General features: G+C 39.3%; 1 protein-coding gene across 2 annotated transcripts in view; it reads right to left on the bottom strand.

The window, feature by feature from the left end:
* The window catches only part of ARHGAP28 (Rho GTPase activating protein 28), a 77,061-nt gene that overhangs the window by 11,284 nt on the left and 49,462 nt on the right, over nt 1-16,315 (bottom strand). For both annotated transcript variants that reach the window (XM_049830179.1, XM_049830180.1), the window contains exons 4-10: nt 13,639-13,726; nt 11,540-11,697; nt 7,728-7,893; nt 7,522-7,613; nt 6,115-6,192; nt 2,826-2,988; nt 1,272-1,354 (exon numbers count right to left, since the gene is read on the bottom strand). In XM_049830179.1, the coding sequence (XP_049686136.1) occupies nt 1,272-1,354; nt 2,826-2,988; nt 6,115-6,192; nt 7,522-7,613; nt 7,728-7,893; nt 11,540-11,697; nt 13,639-13,726 (828 nt within the window). The remainder of the gene's footprint in view (nt 1-1,271; nt 1,355-2,825; nt 2,989-6,114; nt 6,193-7,521; nt 7,614-7,727; nt 7,894-11,539; nt 11,698-13,638; nt 13,727-16,315) is intronic.

The raw sequence follows: 16,315 nt of genomic DNA, 5'->3' as shown, positions 1-16,315 counted from the left end.
CACTTTTGGGCAGTTTATTCAAAAGTTTTCTTGAGTGACTGAATAGGATGGATTGTAGCTGTGGTTGGAGTTGGGGTCTGCCAGTGAGTGCTTTTGCAACACCATACCATTAAAACCACTGTCTTTATACCCTGATGTTACAATTAAAACATTTTTACAAACCCAGGAATTACAAAACAGAAACTGTTGGAGAAATTTCTACAATCTCATTATAGATAGCAAATAGAGATGCATCCAGTTTGTTCATCACTTCTATTTTTGTATAAAAGCCTAGTAATAATTAAGACTACTCATCTACCATGTGTTTTACGTATACAGCTCTATATCGATATGGACTATGATAGAAGAAATAACTGCCATTCTTCACAGAGAACTAGTAGGCCTGCAAATGCTTTAAAGAGTGTTGTTGTTATTGTCTCTTGTTATAGTATAAATAAATGCAGATAAAGAAGGCACCTGGACTCATAAAGCTGTATCTAAACTGACCAGTGGGACACTTTCAGAGATGGGGGAGCTGCAGGGTCCTGATGGGCAGGGAACCTGACGAAATGTCTGGGGGCTCCCACGCAGCTTGTTCACCCAGGTTTCCTTTATGTGGAAACAAGTCCAAAGACACAACCAGTGTCCTTAGGGTCAGGACATAGCTGCAGCCAGATCTGGGATCTCCCAAGCACCCGAAATGCTTGTAGCCACCGTGTCTGTATCAGGAAGTAATACAGGAGCGTAGGCATGGGTTTGTAAGGCAAATCAGCTGAAACTGAGGTCCTGATATCTGTGCTACAGATATATGTTTCAGGGTTTTTTACATTGGACTACCCCCTTCAGGCTGGTCCAGTGGCCTGGAAGCCCTTCAGCACTGGGTGTACGCTAGGCAAGCTCCTGGGGGACAGCTTCTTGTTTAACTTCATCCTGGAGAGTTCCAGTTATACAGAAAACCCAGCAACTGGACCTTTTTTTTCCCGAACTATGTGAGGAACATGCCTCTTTGAAATAGATGCTCCAGAATAAATGAGCCATTTACAAACACCAGCAGTTGGATACCTCCAGCAACTATTTCTTAATTGCTTGTAAAATAAATGACAGCCAGGGAATTGGAACAGCTTTTCATGGAAATGATAAAAACCACAGATGAATACTTTCACGGTGCAGTATCTGATAACTGACTGTTAGAAAAAAAACCAAAACCAACCAAACAAACAAACAAAAAAACAGGTCTCATTTAAAAGTCAAAAGCACTACAGATAGCAGGTGATAGCACATGAAGAACTTACCTTGGCTGTGTCTCTGTTGGCTTCAGGCAGCAGCATGATCAACAGATGCAAAGCTTGTAGCTGTAACTTGATCTTGGAGATTTCTAAGAATATGAATAATTAATATTTTTGAAATCCCAGTTGTAATTGGCTTGTTCTAAAAACCTTGTTGGTCAGCAGTTCTAGAAACACAGCAACCACTGGCTGGTTGAGACTAGCATGTTTAGGTGTTGATTAACCATAACCTTTTTCCAAATATAAAATCAATTTAAGAGTGGGTTTTTCCTCATCATGTTGGGTCTTTGTCACAGGGGGAGGCAAGGCTCTACAAAATTGTCTAGATAGCAAGAAGCCAATATTTTTCAGTGCTAGCCAGTTTCTCTTCAACGTCATGGTCAGAATGTATTGTGAATATGGATCAATTATTTTCCTCCTTTCAAACTGAAATGGATTATTTGTTTTCAGAAAATTTTCAAACTAATATTATTGAGTAATTTGCTGAATGCTTGCGCCATTGGAGTGGAGATTGATTGCTTATAATTTTAAAAGTATTTGTCCCAAATCTAGCACTCTAGATAAATGTAGAGCCCCTTGTCAGTTACAAAATAACCATCATGTTTTCAGCAACTGGTATAGACATCCTAACACTGTGCAATGCTCACTGGAAGAGCTGGGGTGGAGAAGATGGGAAGAATAACTGTCATTTGCTTCCACTCAGGATGGATGGGAGAGATTTGGAGAAAAAAAGTCATGTCAGTTGTGGACAGTGTATCTGTTGTAGGGAATAGGGTTACTTTATTCTGTGCAGACACCTCCTGCTCAGTCTTCTCCAAATGCGAAGTGAATGTAACTGCATGCAGTCTGGGACTCACAAGGAGCACACTCAGGTATGTGAGGGTTACAAGAAGGGGTCACCTCCTCGTGCCCTTTAAACTACCTCATGGAGACACTGAAAACTTGGCTGCAACCTTACGTAAAGGTCGTAAGTTTTCTGTACCAATTTGCCTAATAAATTCACCATCCTGATAGTTTCACTCTGTCCTAGCTCAAGTGAATTTACAATGATGAAGTCAATAGGTATGGCAAAGTACTACTGCATTCTTCCTGGAAGAGAAATGAACAAAATGTACTGAGAATGAGAGGGTGTATGTACATTGAAAACAAAACCCGACTGCCTGAAGCTTTCTGTGATCATGCATAACTTTGTATGAGTATTCTGATCTCAGCATAAACCTTAAGAGAAAATAGATCCAATAGAGTATCAGCTAAAAGGCAGTCACTTGAGTTTACCTTGCAGAAATTTTCATTTGTGAAATCTATAGTCTGTGTGAATCAGAGTCTAGCTCACAGGTTTCAAATCTTACATTAAACAGTTGTGTCATTCACACAACAAGTCTATGCTATTAGCTAAATGCAGAGACTTTTTTCCATTTGAAAAGGAAAAGTTGCAGAAAATTTAAATGTTTAGGCAATGCACTGGGCCTTTTTTTCTCTCTACTTCAGAAAGAAAAAAAATGTAATGTCTACTATTCCATTTCATCTAGATCAGTCCATCCTAACTGCGTTTCCACATACTTTCCACTAGCGTGATGAAAGCAGGCAGGTATTCTACTGTGAAGAGTGGGCTTGGGAGTTCTCTTACAAACATTTTCAGCAGTCCTGCTGCATCATTATTTCGTACTTGGTCCCAGTCAAAAGTGTCTTCATAAAATTTTGCCTCAAGTTCTTGATGGAGATTCTGAAAGATAAAAGGAACATCTGACCTTTAATCATTGCTTCTGACCCGGCAGTTTGAGATCACTTCAGAAATCTCATTACAAACAACAGGCAGGTTTATACCGCAGTTGAATTAAAGTACCCCTAAACCAGTAGCGGTCTAGGTACAGCCGCGCGAAGTTCAGAGCAGGTTAACAAATCACGTTCCTGGGGATATTTTGCAACCTAGGCTAAATTTGGTTTGCTATAGCTAGATTTCTGCCAGTGACACATTTGAACCATTTTAAAGCAAGACAAGAGCTGTTCTCTTTGTTTAAAACACTCTCAAGAGCTTTTGATCCTTAAATCACAAAGGAGTGACATCTCTTCCTCACTGCCAGTGAACTTGCTAGTCTGTTGTCATCTGAGCCCATGGGCCTTGAGCAAATGGCTTTAACTTCAGGTCTTCCTGTCTTTAGAAGGATGTTTTCTTTTAGGATAGCTAGAATTAGATTCGAACACTTCATACAAAAATAAAAGTATGAAACCGTTACTGTCAGACAACCTCTGCCTCATGCATGCAGCCCCCCCCCCTCCCCGCCCCCCCCCCCCCCCCCGCCCAGCCTCAAAAACACAAGAGAAATCTAAGACAGAATTGTTTATACCATTTTGGGTACGCATTTAATCATCTTGTTCTCCAGTGTCAGCATCTTCCTGACAGAGGTCTATTTAGTTCTGTAGGGTAACTAATCAGTGTTTCACACACATATGTGAATCGGAAATATTCAGTAAGTTTCCTAGTAGGAACAGAATTTGGCTTCAAACCCAGATCACTGTTTGGAAAATGCAAGCCCCTCAAAAATTTGTTGGATTAATAAGCTTGAAGGACACTATTGTATTATAAGGATATTCATAAATAATGCAGCTTTCACAATTATTACTGGCCAAACACTGCCTTATCCATAGGAAGTTTGTTGCTGTTTTTTGTGAGACCATCTGTGAGAAAATCTATCTGTAGCTAACTTCCAGGTTTCAGATCACATTTTTGTCAAATGTACTTTAATATACACAAAAAAGTTTAGTCCATTCAGACAGAAAAGCTTTTAAAAATGTCTCACATGAATGGAAGGAAATTACATATCAAATATGGTCACACATAATGAATTGGAATGGTTGGCACAAAAGGAAATAGAAAGTCATTCAGGATTTGGTATATAATGTTACAATCTCATTTTTACTAGTGTATTTTACTGGTTGTAATCTGGGCTATCTCAGCTTCCTCTGTATTCACATCCTTTGCACATAATCCATACAAACACCTGGATTAAATTCTCTCCTGGTAACTGACTGGGAAATGCGGAACAGAAATCCTCACCTCATCAAAAGCACAAGAGGACAGAAAAACTACTACCCATTTTTCTGCTGATTGGAAAAAGCCTTAGAGAAATAGAAAGCAAGATTTTTGAAACATAAACATTTAATATATATATATCCACACAGGCAAGCATATATGTATATTTTATGCACTCCCCCCCCCCCCCCCCCCATATATATGTATGCACCTAAGTACTTTTAAAAAAACATTTTTGCAATTTTTCTTTAAATGTGACTGATCCTACAGACTATCATACATTTTTTGTTCACTGGAGCTTTTGTTACAAACCAGATTACAGAGGAAAACTTGTATTTATTTCTTCTATTCTTTGTTTTATAGAAGAGTAACTTTAATCACTTCCATATGCCTTTTCTTTCTCCAAACAAGACTGAAATAAATTTGGAATGCCCTCAAATCCTAATGTCATAATAACGTATGAAGGCTTTGAAGGATGAAATCTGGATCTGCTTTGAAAAAGAATCCCTTTTTTGCTGGTTGTCTTGTTGGACTCACTTAAATGAAGTCAAAACTCAAATAATTTAAAACTTTCATATGGGCATCACCCAGTATGGGAGAGTTATGTATAAAGTCATATCTCATAGTAGCTCCCTGGATATATGTTGTGAATAAGAAGTGAACAAGGCACAGTACAGTATATGCAAAGAATATGAAAGTAATCTAGTTAGAGCACAGCCTTGCTGTGTAATCTCCCCGGAGAGGTTGGAAAAAATTGAGATTGTGTAAAATAATACTTTAAGTATTTGTATGAAAAAATGAGGAAGCTGAAAAGTCCAAGCCAAATTAGGAGTTCCCTTCTGCAAAATGTGGCACTTTGTAAGGTGCTGAGTGCTTTCATCAGTCCACAGGGTCAAAGGGAGCTGGGATACTACTGCCTGACTTTGGTGTGTTTCATGTCATGCTGCTTTTTCTTGTACAGTCATTTTTGATGATCCCCAGCCCATCAATGTTTAGCAATCCCCAACACTTGTGTGGCTGCCACAGTGTTGAGACTTCCTGCTTCAGAAAGCAAGACTAGCTTTCTTGAGGATGATTAAGTGGGAGTAGAATGCACTACAAGAAGTTGCTTAAACCAGACAAAAAAAAACCCTAGAAAAAACAAAAATCTGGGAAAGAGTTAGACACTACTAAGCCCAGAAAAAACTTGTTTTCCTAATTTGCCTCTGCCAAAGGCTTCCAGGTGGAATCAAGTTAGTCTGGAGAAACAACTTAAAGCATTACTGCACCACGATGTCAGGTTATTGAGTACCAACTATCCTGTGTTCATAGCCTGCAAATAGCCTGTGAAAATGTAGTACTTGAGCCTGCCAAACAGTGAACACAGGCCAAATTTCTCTCACTTGGAACATGAAATTGTAAGATCACAGAAGACAAACGAGAAATAAAATGACACAAATGTTAAAATGACATAGAATAAGATCTTTATCTGAAGTTCGCTCACTTTAGCAACTCTGGATTTCTGAAATAAATTAGAGAGATAAGATCACAGCAATTTTGGACAACAGAGATAAACTGAAAGATTCCCTCAATGTTTAGTGGAGAAAACTGCATTCAACTTCAAGTCTGTGCTTTATATAGAACATTAACTAATGCAAAGCAATAGACCACGTGTTCTGTGATTTATTGGTTCCCAGGAACCAATCTGACCTTTCACTGGTAGGAATAGAAATGCTGAGCTACACACATCAGTATTTATGTGCAGTGTGAATTTGTGTGTGCTGTATTATTTTACAGAGTCTGTGGTCCAGGAGACAGAAAACTGGCACGAACATGTACCTTGACTCTGGAGGCAGATCCAGGCACTCGTAGAATTCCTTCAGTTTCTAAACCTGTTTCCTCAAGCTTGAGCAGCAACTGAAAAAAAACCCAGCAAAACCCAGGAAAATACTCAGAAGCACTTAAAAATGCTATTAAGGTTTTTTTTTTAAAATCTAAGTATCCTGGAAACTAATTTGAAAAATATACTTTTCTATGTAATTTGCAATGAAAACAAGCCAGCTCATGTAAATAAACCTTCCTAATTTGTTCTCCATATTCCTGACCCTGAAATACAGAGTATGCAGAGTACGGAAAACTGATAATGCAATAGGACCCTCTGTCCTTGATTTGAGACTTGGCACTGCAATAGAACAATTAACACATAAACGTATTAATAAAAGGGCAGATACACTGGGTAAAACACAATGGTGTTTTGAGGGAAAATTAACCTCTGAGAAATGTTTAAGTCTTTCTCCAGGGAGCACAATGGAAAGGTCTATAGATAACATACCTTTCTGGGAACTGAGAGCTCAGATTAGAAAATGATCCCAGGATATTTTATTTTGAAATTTCTGTGAATAGGCTTTCCACTCTAATTCTTTATAAAAAAATAAATATGTTTTGATTTAACATAATTTAGAATGAGGAAAAAAAATTATTTCCTAACATTTATTCATACAGATCTGGATTTTCACCACCAGCTCTGCTTCCTCCTTCTAGCTGTTGGATCCTTCTAATTTCCCATGGTATCTTGACAGCGGAGCTGTGGAGATGATTGCAAAGTCATGTAGATATTCAAGTCACGTCAGTCTTTCCCCTGACACTCCACACCACTTCTCCTTTTGTCAGGGAATTTACAGGGAAATTTCTTGTAGTTTAGAGTCCATGTAAACCTGTGTAATTGCACGTGTGCTTGTGTCTGTGTACGTGTCACCAAGATATCTGCTGGATGTCATTGTACTGTCAAATTACTTATATAAATGACGTCTTGTCATACTAACCTCAGTGAGAAGATACCACTTCCATTCTGGAAATAATAGCTAAGTAATACATACAGTTTGAATTTATGTGACATTAAAACTCCTGAGACAACTCATCTTTGCCACACACACAATTTTGCAGGGTTGTCTAATTTAATGAGAAAGGGAAACAGAAAACCAGGCACTTGTTTCCTGAAGTTTCCTGCATGGTATCATATCATTACAAAAATTAAAAGAGGTCCCCACCACAGATAAAACACATAAAAGCAGCAAATTTTGTCTCCTTGTCACAAGGTTTTCAAACCACAACATACAGACAGACAACCTGTTGACACCTTCAAGTCTGTAAAGTCTGCATCTTTTTTTAGTTGATGACTCTTTTGAGTGTCAATGCAAATGATGGAAAAGCAAATCTTAGTGGCCGAGCAGGCTTAGTTATACTCACTTTTTGGAAGATGAGGGGAACTTTTATTCCAGGAACTTTCCTTTGATCATTCTCCAGCAGTATGGCGAGAGGCACTCCAAACAGACCATTTTCTTAAAAATAATAACAACAAATGTGAAAAAGAGGAAACACAGTGCTGTACGCACCTTCTTCACAACACTGAGTGGTGCCCAGGTGGCCACCATGGGGATGACACAGCACAGTACCTCGTCCCCGCACCCTCTCTGCGCGGTTCCTCTTCAGCTCCACCCCCAGTGCATCGTAGAAGGCCGTTAGCTCAATTAGGGAGAGGTAGCGGATCTTCTTCATGTCTTCAGCAGAGAGGTCTCCAACCTCTGTCAGTCCAAACCGGCTTTTCCGAACAATGAATTTCTACAGTAGAGATGGGTCACATCTTTATTTGCACAAAAATTACAGGAAGTGAATTTTTGTTTTGAAAGAGATGCCCGCATGTTATTGATAGAAGGTCATACTTGGGTGGATGGATAACACCAAAGAGCTGAACTACAATCCTATATATTGGCCTGGTATGTTGACATAACTTGCATCTATCTGAAACATAAAATTAAGCTTCTTGCTCATCATGTTCCCTTGCAGTTTGACTGGTAAGTGGTGCTGGAGCAGAGGTATTAACCTCAGTGCCTGTACTCCAGATGGGACAAATGAGCTACGTGCTACTTAAACTTTTGCCCAATTTCAGCAGAATGTAACATTTTCCTTTGCTTCTGCCTCTCCCAGACCATCTTTGAACGCTGTCAAAGCAGCTGACATTTCATCATGGATATGGTTGTATATCAAGTGTCTGTGTATGTGTCTGTGTGTGTGTATGTGTGTGTGTAATGAATCCATGCCTGCTTTGCATATTACTATTTATTTATGAGGTCTTATAGGAGAGTTCAAACTAAAGATCTGAGGAAAAGCCCAGAAGAAAAATCACTTAGTCCTGATGCCAACCTGCCAATTTACTGGTACTTTTTATTACTCAAGAAGCATTTAGGCTTAGAAACAGGACTCCCAGCAGCTAATAAATTACTTATTCAAGTAGGCTTGAACTAAATGATACTTAATAATTTGGGGGCATGTGAAGATGTCTACATATTTTGGAAACTGCAGTGTCATGGACCAGAGCCAAGAATGTTGCATCATGACAGAAGCATTTGTACAAATGTCAAAAAGAACAAATACCCATCAGTTTTTTACATAATTGTTAGACATAATAACAAAGTTACAGTAAAACCCATACTTTTCAAAGAACTATGGATCTTTGGTATTGTATGTTCTTTTAATTTAATTGTAATTTAAACCAGTAATTGTTAGTCAGAGGTATAAATAAATAGCATTACAAATCATCTCTCCCTTCAGGGAACTGAGTGGAAACCCAGCCTTTAATAATGTTATGCTTCTGGAGATTTCAGCCCAGTCCTCCCTTTTTAAAAAAAAATTGGATGCAATAGGTTTAACCCATCTTTAGACGAACCCAGTCAAACAGATTAAGAAAAAGCAAACAAAAAAAAGAATTAAACTTACACCAGATTTCAAAAGAGTAAAAGAGGACAAAGGACATCTAGATCATGTAGGTTAGGACTTTCTAAATCACACTGCACATGTGATTTAGGGGTTAATCGTAACTGAGGGAGACAGAGTGCAGGGAATGGAATAAGTAATTTACATGCTGTCTGGGGCATTTTAAGCCAGAATCTTCCCTCCCCAGAATGCAGCAATTCCACTGTTACTCTTAGTACTGAGACTTAATAATGTAACAAAAGCTGCATGGAGGATAGTCTTCTGAAGATACATGAAATACTAAAGAATATCTATGCATTTTGGTTCCAGTGATGCAAAAAGTCCAAAAGCAGTCAAAGCAAAAAAAAAATGATCTTGAAAATAAGAAGAAATCACACAGTATACATATATTTTCTGAAGGGAAAGAGAAAAAGTATGTTTGCCAAGGAAAAATGACAAACACTCCAAAACTGGTTACAAAGTGTAGCTACAATGAATTTCCATGGTGGCTGGTTCACTCCTAGGGTCACTATGATGTGATGCAGTGTTAACACAAGCTTTGGGGCTGGGCCTCTTTTTTTTGTCTTGTGTCACAATTTTCCAGTGATTTTTCTTACAAACAGTGGAGTAATAATATGCAGCACTGAAGGAAGCTGTGCTATCGTGAAATTAGGTTACTAGCATTTTGGCTAAGGATTGTGTCTGATATTGTGTGACGTGTTTCTATGTGGAACTATATAGTGTATTAAGATGGGTCTGAAACGCTTACTGACTCTTAGCTCTGTAATATCTTCAACTAAGTCACATTGATCATGGTCCTATAGTGGAGTAATTGCATGTAACCCTATGCAGACAGTGATGCTGAGCTGGGTCTCCTGGGAGCTGCAGGGGACACACTATTTTATGATATAAAATCTCTCTGCGCTGCTCAGTGTATGCCATTCATGAAGTTGGTTATATTAATGTGTCAGACCTGCCCTGGAGCAAGTACGATGTTGTGTATACTTCATTCTGGCCCTGTCGGCCCACCTTGAGGCAGGAGGGACAGTCCTTCAGAGTGTAGGTGGCTGGTTGCTTTGTGTGACAGAGCAAGAGGTGACTTTTTTGCTGGGGCCCATTGCAGTCTGAGGCATTATGGGGGAAAAAAAATACTGTGAGTGGCAGCATATGAAGTAAGAGAAATGCCAACGTCAATAGCTACGATTGTTGACTTTATTCAGAAACTCTCTGAATGTGATGACCTGGCATATTTCTTGTATACTCTTCCAAGCACACAAAATGATGTCCTGCAGGCAGAATAGTTCATCTCCAGCACAATACTGGCCTTTTCTAATACTAATCAATTATGCACTCACATGTCCACGATATTCAGTGTGGCATCTTCTCTTCCCTGTTTGTCACCAGTTTCCCTGCTCTATCAACTGTTGCAGCTGTTGCAACGTGTATGTGTGTTGTAGTGAAGGCTGGGGTCCTAGGTTTGCTATTACAAGGAGAAAGGATGAACCTTTGGTTTGCCAAAATCATGATGAATGCAGAGATATCCTTACTCTCCACAGGACACCAAGTTATGCCCACCACAAAAAAAACCCCAGACACACTAAAGCACAGGGATTTCACACCAGTTGTAATCTACTTGGTGTCTTATCCCTCCTTTCAACACGGAAGCTTACTTCTGCATCTCAGGTTCTTCTTCCTTGGTGGTGCCTGAGATGGACAAATGGATAATTCTCAGACAATTCAATGTCTGTGTGGATAGTAACAATTGTGGATTAGTTCAGGACCTCAGGACATCATATCATTCAGGAAATGCTTCCAAAAACTTTACAGCTATTTCACGCGTTTCACTAAAAAGGTGGCATCTGAAGCACAAACCTAATGCTCCAGTTTTCAGTAATGGAAGTTGTGAGGGCTGATGGAAATAGAAAACTGACTTCCTTGACTTCAAGAAATAATCCCAGATAATGACACAACTGCTCAGTGTGTGTCTTGTTGGATGATATGATATGATAAACTTTCCTTTAACCATTCATGTAGTATCTCCTATAGCATAATTGCACTGAATACTGATTGGAGATAATCAGTACCGCTGCAGGACTAAGGCTTGCTTTCCTCCCTTCATCTGCGAAGCAATTTTAAACCCATGTGTTAGCAAAGGCAGATAATCCTTTGGGGAATAAAGTAGGAAAGCAGAGCAATAATGAAAATGATTGCTAGTTTTAGTGCCAGTAACCGGTGTTTCTATGTGAAAAATGTGTGGATGATGCAATAGTTGTGGACTGAGTTACACATATTCATCTGTGATGGGTACACGTAAAAACCAGGCTTGGATACCCAGATTAGCTTTGATGCCTCTCTGGGAATCAGTTACAACGGGTAGGCAGGCACAGTGGGTGGTGACTATAAAGCACACATAGCAAAGGACAGCTAATGTACCCTAACAGACTCCAACGTGCTGGGCATATAAAGGAAATCACTGTGTTAAACAATTGATGAAATGTGTCGAGAACAAACTTACAGGCAAGGCAGAGTCTTCCTTTTTGAACCTCTGGTTTTTCGGCCATTCTTGGGTTTTGGGAAGGATAGTAATGGATTCTGAGAAAGAGACCTCATAGGAGAGCTCTTCTGTTACAGATGGGCTGCCTTTATCTAGTCCACAGTCTAGACAGCTGTTAGCTGAAAATAAGGGAAATTATATATGAATGCTGAATGTATGCTTGCACTTACTACAGAGACATTAAAAAATTGAACCAAGATGACAAAAATCTCAAGAAAGTAATAAAGGAAGTGCTTCAAAGAGGAATTTCAGTGTAAAACACAGCATGTTCCTGTTTTGTCTGGAGGAAATAACCCCTTAGAAATAAAATCCCTATTTTCATTTTAGATTATTTAACTTGTTGCTTTTCATGAGAAAGATAGTCAAGCTGGAACTTCCTGTTTATCAGGAATTATCAAGTTTTTGTACTTCGTCTTTGTCTACCCAGGCCAGCAAACTGTGGTGGCTCTTGTCTAATGACCAATTAAAAAAAAAAGTTCCTGACAGAAAAATGCTGTTGACACAGTTTCTCAGGTTGCTGTTGACTTATTTACAATCATAAGACATTGTATATATATTTTATATGCTCACATACATGTATTTCTCACAGTTGCTCGTTTAGGTGTGTAGCACCAAAACAGGACACAGTGTACAATCTTCCAGTTTGAAAAACACTATATCTACTGCAATTTCTGGTAGATATTGTGAAATGACTTATTGCTCTACTCTAAAATTTAGTCACCTCCTGAAATTATTGGATGCCAGAGGAAAATTTTTGAAATCAGTACAATCAAGTACAGAAATATCCTATTGTCATGGAGTCCAAAGTGTGATAACATACATGAGTTCCAGTGTTGCAGACTTTCATAACTGATCTCTCACATCTCAGGACAATTTGTAGGTTTCCCTTAAGGTCCAGCTCCTAGACTCACACAATTGGAACAGAATGGTAATTTTCATTGGAAGTGAAGTAAAATTTCAGCCCCCAGGACTGCAGAGAAGAGTTTACTAACATGACCCAAGTGCATGCAAAAGCCATGGAAATCAGAAAGTGAATTAAAAAGCATTACATGTTTTATAAACATGTGCATGCCCCATGATTTTTGAATCATTGCATTTACAGATACAGGGACTTAAACATTTTTTGCAACACCCTTTGTTTTGCAAGTCTGGTATGAAAAAGCTGTGTGTGTTATTAAGTGGCTTCTGGCTTCTAAACTGTGGCCTTAGATGTTACACAATGGCCAAGCCATTTAGGATGTTTTCCATCTCTCTTTCCACTCTTGGACCTGGGACCACAGACTGTCCATGGTACCCCTGGCCATTTGGTTCCCCATCTGTTCTAGTACAACTGCTTACAGAGCAGAGGTATCAGCAGAGCAGCTTTTGTAACCAAGGAAAATGTCTGTGGCACTATATCCAGAGGTAAACATCTAAGGGACTAATTTAGAAACTTGGGTATTAATATCCTTTTACTTAAGCCCTGAACAATGGTGATGGGAAGAGCTTTTATAATAAAAGATGAACATTCCCATGGAAGGCTGCTGAAAGTTATCCAGACATTGAGTAGAGCAGAGCTATCATTTTCATTGGTGCTGCCACTGTCAGGGCAAAGTGTTTAAGGGATGGCCAAAACAACACCATTAGTAGATCAGAATAATAGGGCAGAACCAGAAAAATGATAAATTTCTAATACTACAGTTTCTGCAGTACTGGAGAAGAAATGTGAAGGAAATATGCATCTTTCTTGCCACGATTTGCAACAAGAAAATACATTGCTGACATATTTTGGACAAATTCTGCACTGTATTGTTTAGAAGTTATTTTTACATTCCCAGCCTTGCAATGATCAGTACTTTTTAGATACTGATGCCTCAAGGGCAGCAGTCTGTGTCTGTACAACACCGGTCTTGAATGGGAAACTTTGGTTCCTGCATGACAATAAGCTGACAATGATTTTAAGGAAATATATGCAGCATGGCCCCAACATGAAAGAAGGGACTAACCTCTGAACCACAAAAGGATCTGTCTATCATTTTCCTAGGAGGAAGTGAACACTGGTTACATGTTGGCATACTCACAGCTAACTGATTTCCAAACTGGCTTCTGCCCAGGAAGCTGGATACCATTAGAAGGAACTGGTGACACTGGAACTGTCTCAAATGTGGGCTGATAGGCAAGGAAAAATGATCAGACTGCAGTGAAGGTAAACGTCTATGGACAGAAACTGCTACAGTTCAAGCAACAGCATATCATTCTCTGCTTACACTCTTTTGCCAAGTTTAAACAACCTGTTGTGATTCGCCAAACTACATTTTTCATAGCCAAGACTGAGAATTAATCTCCCCCAGGCTGCACAGATTTGGATCATGTCAAGGTCAGTAATATTGCAGCTCACTGTAGCTAATGAGTCCTGTCCTCTATGATGACTGAAATTAGCTAAGTAAATTGCTATACATAATTGTACTAAGCAAAAGGTCTTCATCAAATTGTAATCCATCCTGCTTTTAATCATTTTGGCCACAAATCTTTCTGAGGACTCTCTGACACATGTTGAATATCCACAGCTCCCAAGCCCCTGTCAGAAATCAGGCTGTTCATTGTCTTTCAGGATTTGGGCACCAGCAAATTATTAATGGACAGATGTCCTCCCATAGGTTATACACTAACACTTTATCTGAACTGCAAAAACAGTTTTAGGGAAAAAAGACCTTTTCTATAGTCAAATTCATTTCTTTCCACTCCAGAAATCATTCTGAACTGTGTAAAAATGGGGGGAGTGTGTGTACAGCAGAGAAAGGCCTTGGAAACCCAGGGGGTGACTTTCAAGCACTGTCGCCTCTTCTTGGCAGTGGAGTTTTGCCCCTGTTCTCAGCAGTTTTGGGACTCAGAAAGACAAGTCTGAGTGTTTGTGTGTACACAGGGCAGTAGCAGCTCATCTGCATGTTCTTGGGTAAGAAAACAGTCAGGAATTTAAAAAATGCTCTGAAGGGTACTCAGCGAAAATAACTACAATGTCCCAAACCAGTCTGGCATTTTTTCTGCTGTCCTTTTCACCCTGCTGAGAGCCCTTGGAGCCCCCCCTTTCTCAAACCTGTTGCATCACCCCCCTTTAGCCTGATGGAGCAACTCCAGCTTTCCAGCTGAACCTGCAGCTGAGGGCCCCGATGATCCTACAACAGCAGCTCTTTAAATTACTAAATCAGTTATTTATCATCAACAGGCAGCAATGCCTCAGGGCAGAAATTTTGTCTTCCCCATTTGTAGCCAATGCACAGGAGCAGCATTCAAACTGCTGAAAAATGTCAGGTGTTTAAAAGAGAGGCAGCTCTTCCAACTGGAAGCCTGAAACAATCTTGCAGTTGTTTTATTCAGTCTTATGCTCTGAGAAATTTGGGTAACAAAGTCAAATGTAACATGAATAAAAATCTCTCCTGAAAAAGTCCACTCAATGGCCCGCAAACTTGGTAGCAAACAGGATTTGAGTCACATGGACTTCCTTTGCCAGAAGACTGTAAGGACCATTGAGTTTTTCTAAAAGGAGAATTGTAGGATGCTTTTATGATAAAATTCCATAACATTTACACAAAAGGTGTTAGGATATAAAAAAGTGTTATAAATTTCAGGTGGGAGAATGGAAGTGGAGGGGATAGTTAAACTTGCCTCAGCAATTTGGGAAAATCAAACATAAAAGTAGTTACTCTGCTGCTTAAGATCCAGATGGAGAAATTAATGGTAAACATTATCAAATGGCTCATCTACTTTCACTGCTCAAAATGTCTGACCCTGAGAACAGTGTTCAGAATAGACTTACAGTGAATCAAGTTTATTAAGGAAAAAAAATCCTTTCAGCCTTATTACATAGGTGAAATCAATAGCGAAGCAGCTGCAGTAACCAGGTTTGGCTAAGCACAGTGGAGCTACCAGAGGGAAGCTGACACTGCAACTCTGCTTCACACCCAGCAGTGCTTGCAGCAGCCTGCAGGCTGCTGTAGCTTGTGGCAATTGAATAACGTGAGGTGTACAATATCAGGGCTAACTAAAAATGTCATAATCTTGGTCTCATTTCCCAGCCTCCACAGTGACAGTGTATAAAGAAGCCAAATCTATGTCTCTTTTGTGAAAGTCTCTTCTAAACAAGACGAACACCTCCCCCCCGCCTTTTTTTTTAAAATCTTAGGATAATATGAAAAAAAGAAAGGGAAGACTGGGAATAAAACCTTTTTAATGCATGAATTTTAAAAATCCAGATTATTTCTTTAGTAAATGGCTGGTGTTCCAGCAAAGACCTGATTTCTGACTGAAAGTGATTCATTAGATGGTTCTCATTATTTGATACTAAAAATGAGCCCAGTGTTTACTGGCACAATGTACACAAGAGTTTCCAATAGGCAGAGGAAACCAGAAGAGCAAGGAAAAGATGGAGATGAGGTAGATGACAGTTCTTTAGCAGCTACCTGCATTGTAGAAGATGTAAAAACAAATTACTGGAGCACCAAAGCGAACAAATTCTACTGTCAGCCCTGCAGCCGGGGGAAATAAAAGCAAAGGAGGATAGCCTTATATCTCTTCCCAGGATACAAGTTGCCCATGCTTTGGATATATTAATATTTCCAAGCACTGTCATCACAAATGCCTTTTCATGCAAATAGCTGTAGGTTAGTTAGTGATTCTTCTTTAATTAGGACATGATTTTTCTCATGCATTGCTCAAGTAAAATGCTCCTAAAACTCTTGTGGAGTTTTAGCTGATCACAAT

Source organism: Accipiter gentilis, chromosome 27 (genome assembly GCF_929443795.1).
Source record: "Accipiter gentilis chromosome 27, bAccGen1.1, whole genome shotgun sequence".
Taxonomy (NCBI): Eukaryota; Metazoa; Chordata; class Aves; order Accipitriformes; family Accipitridae; genus Astur; species Astur gentilis.
Note: the sequence above shows the minus strand (reverse complement) of the source record. Positions and strands in the feature narration are given on the sequence as shown.